Source organism: Belonocnema kinseyi, chromosome 5, assembly GCF_010883055.1.
Source record: "Belonocnema kinseyi isolate 2016_QV_RU_SX_M_011 chromosome 5, B_treatae_v1, whole genome shotgun sequence".
Taxonomy (NCBI): Eukaryota; Metazoa; Arthropoda; class Insecta; order Hymenoptera; family Cynipidae; genus Belonocnema; species Belonocnema kinseyi.
In genome coordinates this window covers 33,422,743-33,429,952 of record NC_046661.1, presented here as the reverse complement: position 1 = coordinate 33,429,952, position 7,210 = coordinate 33,422,743, and the positions used below count along the sequence as shown (strand labels likewise).

At 35.2% G+C, this 7,210-nt stretch overlaps 1 protein-coding gene across 3 annotated transcripts in view; it reads right to left on the bottom strand.

Annotated features, from left to right (window-relative positions):
* Nucleotides 1-1,547: 1,547 nt before the first annotated feature.
* LOC117172804 overlaps nucleotides 1,548-7,210 on the bottom strand; it is a 26,980-nt gene continuing 21,317 nt past the window's right edge. For 2 of the 3 annotated variants that reach the window (XM_033361036.1, XM_033361037.1), the window contains exon 4: nucleotides 2,431-3,840. In XM_033361036.1, coding sequence (XP_033216927.1) covers nucleotides 3,278-3,840 — 563 coding nt within the window. In that variant the 3' untranslated portion in view covers nucleotides 2,431-3,277. Of the gene's footprint in view, nucleotides 2,397-2,430; nucleotides 3,841-7,210 lie in introns of those variants that run through there. The other variant, XM_033361038.1, reaches the window with a different exon arrangement.

Genomic DNA, 7,210 nt, shown 5'->3' with positions numbered 1-7,210 from the left:
TCAATCTCTTCATTTTATTTCAAAGCAGATAGAGATATAAATAGAACCGCCGAAGTGCTCCGACCGGCAATCGTACACCTTCGAGTTTTCAAATTCAGAAGAGAAATGGGTTGCGCGCGCATCTCAGTCATTTACATCGTCTCCTACCATATTCACACGGACATAGACGTGTCATAGTATTGTACCACGTCTCGTTTCAGATCTGGGATCACTGGCTCGGGGTCGCGGGATTTGTTGCACAGATGGCATCAGTCGGCGAGCGCGATTAGCAGCGAGAGCATCAGTAGCGAAGGGGAAAAAACGGAGAATGATAAAAGTGAAAGGAAGCGGGTGGGCGAAGAGGCAGAGGGGCAATGTCTTGAAAAAGTTAAAGACAAAAAAAAGAACGCCGGAGAGAAATAGGGTTGAAGGGGATGTGTTCTTAAAATTAGAAGCCCTTATAAAAGGATTTAAAGAGGAGACTTGCGGAAGATTAGATGAGACATGTGGAAGACTGAATGATATGAAGAGACAAGGGGAAGAGGTCAATAGATCACCCTATAGAGGAATTATAAAATTTACACTAAATTAAGCGTCAGTGACATTCAACTTTTCAGTGCACATGCTGATGACTGCTGGGAGTCCACGTGTTATATAACCTACAAATTGTAACATATTTATTTTTCAGTTTCAGTGATAACGAGTTTTTATAAAAGAAAATTAAATGAAAAAATTCAGCTTTTGATGTGTAAAATATATCAATAAATTTTTAACATTTGAAAGTGGTGTGATGCAAATATGTGAAGAAACAAAGTTCAACAAAATGAAAATAAATGTCAGGAAATAAATTATCTGTAAATAAAAGTAGACTACAAGTATGCTAGGATTTTCTTAAAAGTTGCCCATTGAACTATTTTAAATAAATAATTTAAAAGATTTGAATTAAATTTATTTTATTTAAATTAATAATTTTCTATCGGAACTCTCGTTCCTCTATCGGTTAATGCTGATTCATAAACGCTACCGCTACTGAATGGGTCTGAGAAGAAAATTACGTAACTGATTAAAAAAGTTGATTTCTCATTCAAAACTTACTCTAACCTATGGGCGGCTATCTGGAATATAGAGAGACAGATACGCAATTCAGAAAACCTCAAAACCCATTAAAATGGAAGTGAATGGATTTTTGTTTCCTAGGTGCATCGTTTCTATTCCTCCGTGTGTAACATAGGTTTGGAAATTTCAATTTTTTGCCAAGGTTATTTCAACTCCATACTTACATGCTTTATTTTCGATTATTTTAATTCCTTCTAATCTTTCCACAAAATATGGGCACATCCCTAGTTTTTATTAGTTTTTGTGAAATATAAGTTTGGAAATTTCAATTTTTTGCCTGCCATAACGGTGGAGTAATTTTAATTCTAATATTTTATATTATTTAAACAAATTATAGATTTAATAATATAATAAATAATAAATTCATTTGATGTTGTGTAAGGTAAACAAAATTAATTTATTTTCAAACAGAATATAAAAATATTCTTTGACGATACTACACATTATTTCTATTAACATAATTATTTTATATTTATAATTGATCGATTAAAATCAATAGGTTTTTCGTGTTCAAAGTGACATTATTCTTTGTCTTTCTATTCTTCATTTTTTTTTGCATTCCTTCATTTTTTAATTGCTCTCAATAAGCTTCCATTAAATTTTTCTAAGTCGATTAAAAAGAATAGATTTTGCTATTTTTTCTACTCCTTCGTGGAACTTTCGACTGAGGAAAATTCATGTATTAATGGGATTTCAGATTCTTAAATTTTCTGAATTATTCTCTTCTTAACGGGAATGTTTTTCAATCGAGATAAGGCTCACTCAAGTCAGTATATCAACGGGTATTGGCTTTATTTGCTTGCTTATTGACTCTACTTGAAAAAGTGATTTCGGTTAATGCGGCTGAATTTGTTATATGTTAACTACTTTTCCAATTATAGTTATTAGTCTAGCAAGTAGAGCTAATACCTGCTGATACTGACTTCAGCGGGCCTTATCTCGGAACCCAGGAAGGTTTGGGCTTTGCGCCCATGGAGACATTTATTCAGGACGCTGAGATCCAAAACATATGACACATTAAACCAAATTGACCGAAACCACTTTTTCATAAAAAACGCGCGGGTTCCTTTGCAAGTATTATTGAAGCTTGATAAGCATATATTTTTAATTTTAATAAGAAAAATAACAAAACATTAGATAGACACATGATAAAATAATGAAAATTCGTAGCATAAGGTTCCTTTCCAGTATCTGATACACTTTTCTTCGCCAAAATCCTGTACAGGAATCGTCCAGATTACCTGTACAGGTTGGTGTTCCGGTTTCGTGTCCAGGAACATGTCCAGGATCCTCCGAGCTTCCTGCACAGAAATATTCAGCTGTTTTTTTTTTGTTTTAGATAATTTTAGAATCTTCTAGAAAGCTGTGAAATATTCTTAAATTTTCTATAATACTCCTTATTTCTGAAAATTACTCTGAAAATTCTGGAACTACAGAATATATCATATATAACATATACAAAATGTTGTAGTTGTATTATAAATATTATACTTAGAAAATTTACACTATTCTTGTCTTTTACAGGGTATATTCTAACACATTGTTCTGAACTTCTTGAGAAGAATCTGGAAGGTTTTTAAATGGTAGAGAGTACTGGAATCGTACTTCGGAGACTTAAAAATGCTTATAGCGTAGAATCTAAAATATTATTTCAATAATTTACTCTTTAGAGGTCTTAAATTAAAACAGAATATATTTGTTATGAATGGTGGATTACTTTATATTTAGCCATCGTTGATATAAAACTAGATTCTGTACAATAATATATACAGTATTTACAATGTTATCAATAAATTCATAATACATTTCGCGCTTGTAATATCTCGAATATGTGCCTAAACATCAAAATAGTAAAATGAAGGATTGTTTAAAGTTCTAAAATTTTTAATTTACAAAATCGAATTTTATAATTCTGAATTATCAAGTTTAAAAATGCTATCGTTAAATTTTTTATCGACCAGAACGGAGAATCACGAACTTATGAAGTAATTTCACAAACTGAAAAAAATATTACTGTTATACTATTCCAATGAATCCCCTTATACGCTTACAGTAAAATCAAAAACAAAACTAGGCTATAACGAATCAAACATTTCGTTAGGTACCTCTGATGATTGTCAATTTTCCCGAACATTAAGATTGAAAATATTTTGAACCTCTCATTAGTTGATACTGTGAGCATTCAACTATTTACGATTGCAGACGTGATAACCAAAATATGATTCAAGATAAGTAGATCATCCTTGTGGATACAAGCTTTGGTCCCAATATACTCAAATTCTCTTAAGCTGTCAAAAATTAATCTCAATTTCTTTTTGTAACTCGCTAAAGTATCAGTTCTGAATTTGCACTGAGCTGAAGAATGTTCAATCAGTGAACAATTTTTTTCCCTCAAAACTTTCTCAATTCCAATAAACTTTCTGTTGGCTATCACAGTAATTCCCTTCTCCAGAATTTTTATATATCCGCTGCTTCTCAGCACGGTGAGATCTTTCTCGTTTTTCGGATACCAAGGTGAAACGAAATTGATGACTCCATCGATGGTACAAGAAACAAGGAACTTTACACTCTCGCAATTTTCGTGCCTCCAATCTCCAGAAACATGTGTCCTGACGTAAAAGTAGTCTATGACTGAATCAATCTTCCTGTGAATGAGTCTGATTTTCTGGTCTGGATTTTCTATTGGAATAAAGAACTTCTTGAGGAAGGAGGCTAAGTTTATTACAATCCTCTTGAACATTATACCTAGGATTAAAAAAAAAAATTAAATTTAAACCGGGGGGAACTGCAAAAAATGTATCACATGTGACGTGCACTGAAAAAAGGGGACTTACTCTGAAAAGTGAGATATCCAGGGCGAGCGGTCGAAGTCGACCTGATAGATGCGACTTTTAGGAGAGAGGGAAGACTCACAAAATCTTCCCTCTCCACCTACTAATGCATTATCACGTATATAGCGGTGCCGTTACCACGTTTCACGGACGGGTATAGATGAGATGCGGAGTAATGGTGGTGAGTGGAGGGAGGCGTTTCACGGGATCTCGAACTCTTAAGCGAAAGCCAGATTTCTCGGGTACCTAATAACTCAATTATTAGCAATAAGAATGCTCGGAAATTTTGTGCGATGGTGTTATTAAAAAGGGAAACTTAAAAACTATCAAAATACGTTAAAGCCTCGATTTTGATTTGTTTAGAGTAAGCCCCGTTTCTTCGGCGCACGTCACATTTATTTACGCACATAGAATAGAACTATAGTGACCATTAAAATCTCAGTACACGGATAGGACAAAACGGCTGTGATCACCGTTACTCACGGTGCTGATGCACGCGATGGGATAAAAGTTCTTCAAAATGCTCCAAAATATGTGAATGTGAGGTGTTCACGGTGATCACGCGAGTGCTTCACGGCGATCATGCGAGTGCTTCACGGCGGTCATGAGCTTGAATCACTGTTAGGACTTCCAGAGCGAGCACCACTGCGGTCATAGTGTTCAGCCTTCTTTTAACGTGCATCATTACCCTGATTTCGCAGCGATGATGATCATTTTTATAACACTATGATCGAAAAGTGTCTCATCACTGCGACATCACAATACTCATGGGCGTCAAAATAATGCTAAACGCTGTGATCGCAGTGCTGGCCGCCGTGAAAGTCCTGTGATTCACAAGCATAATCGCCGTGAAGCACTCGCGTGGTCACCGTGACCAAGTTTCTTTCATGTTTATGACAGAAAAATTTTCTAATTGATTTTAAATCTCATCGCCTTATTATAATCAATTAGGAGAGCGTGGGATAAGATGCCAAGCTTTTAATAAAAAGTCCTGTAAATTATAACATATGTCATTACTCAAAACTGCTTTTTAACTACGTCATTATTTATTATTTAATCAATATTGGTCTTGCATTGGCTGTGACATGACGTTGCAGACATGGAAGTATAGGTGGAAATGTCAAGAAGGTTAGCACAGTGCTTGACATGGGAGTGCAGACAACTTGTTTAGATAAAATATTCTCAACGTAAAGGTAAATTATAAAGGTTTGAATTTTTTAATGTATCATGCTAGGATAGGTGGAAATTTCAGCCGCCAGGAAGGTTAGTAAACGTACCAATACTCAGACAAATAGCGTTATGCTCATATTTAAATTATTGTAGGGCCTTATTTTTTATATTTCTCTAACAAAGATTCACATATTATGACTCTATATTGTAGGACAGGTCACTTAGATGAACAATACAACACATTTTTTTCAATATTAACAAATTACTCTAAAAATCCAGCTTGTATATACTTGAATAATTTAAAATTTCATACACTGATCAAATCTGATAAAAAATTATTATTTCTTAACGACAGCGGAATAAGGATAAAAGAAGAAATCGATAACACTTTAAAATTATAATTCCATTAAAATGTAAACATGTAAAATTAGAGTTTAAATGGATAAGTCGATGTTGAATGAGTGTGAAGGAAAATCATTATTTTAAATACTCCGGCCAAAAAAAGGTTAATCTCCACGCCTCTATACGAAAGTACGCGCGAATATTTCACGCAAAGCAGAGCTTTTTCGATGTTCCGGTAGAAATTGAGCCAATGATAATTGCGTTTGTACTCGTGGCTTTATTTTCCGCGGGAATTAAGGAAAAGGTGGGGAAATCGGCGTAGACAGGTGATTATTTGTTTATACGCTCATATAAGAGCAACATCTTTTCATAATTAGTTTTATAACGGTTTGAAACGCCACGTTTTGGCGGTGTGAGTGCAGTGCCACGACTGAAAAGGTAAATGTAGAAATCATCGAGAAATTGTGTGTGTTTTATTTTGAACAATGTTGATATTTTTACGTTTGAAAACTATTTTCAGCCTGGCGTCTGTTTTTATCGCCTTTTCTGTAAGCTGTCTCTATGTATATAAAAAGCCTGTTCATTCAACGTCAACAGCGAATTCGTAGGTACGAATTTTAGTCTTTTCTGAAAGAAAATTTGGGTTTGACAATCGAATGCCGATAAACGAATCATAAGGGAAAAGTCACTACCAGTTACCTGTCACCAGGACACCGCGCTCGTACGGCCTTTATCTACCGGTGCGATACTGCGAAGCCTTCCCCGCTGTTGTCAAGCGGTCTTCAGATCAGGTTTTTTTACACGGAGAAAAAAAGAACGCGGAAATAGTGCTGCTGACCCATGCGAACTTAAGATGAGTTACGCTAAGCCAACACGGCTGTGGAACACTGCAGGTTTAGCAGGACTTTTCTGCTGCGTTAACAGACGCTTCCCCATGCCATACGAACCGGCTGATGTTCTGCCCCCGTGTCTTGTCGCCTGTTTAAATTATAATTGTGACGTGATTAATTATTGTATAATATATGCTGGAATGAAAAAGTAAACAATAAGGATGGACGATTTTGTACAACGTACATTAGAATATTGGAGATTAGAGAACTGTCTACAAGGATTTCAAAATAAGTATTATAGTTGGCTTTCTAACCTGCAAATTCATAACCTATGCGTTACCAGATATTTGTTATTGATCATTTGAACGAGCAACCCTTACTCCCAACAGTCCCACCCATGGGACTGGTGCAAACATGCGCACCAGCGCAGGCCAATCATCGACAGACTAACACACGCCATGAGATGTTCGAAAGTGGGGGCCCCCTCATGTGTTCGTTCATTCGGCATGTCTCGGTCCCGAGCTGCTCGTTCGCTCGGCGAACGAGTGTATAGCTTTTGCATTTTTCTTTTATATTTAATTTTTTTCCTTCATTATTCGTATTCTTTTCGATATTTATGTAACTATAGACTGCTTAAACGGCACTCTGAAGTCTTTAGTGAACATTTTGTTAAATAAATAACATTGAAAAATTATAATCTTTTAAAGTAAGCTTAAATATATGCCTTCCAAAATCAACTAAAATTGAAATGACTATATTTTTTTTAGATTTTATAACTGTAGTATCAAATCATGCGGATACTGCCTGACATTTCGGAATATTTGACGGAGTACGTGCACCTGCAATGCTACTTTCTACAGTCATGCTAAAACTGCAGTGTAAGTTCGTTTTCTAACCATACTATATTGTAAGGAACAAGATTTAATTATTTGATCGATATAT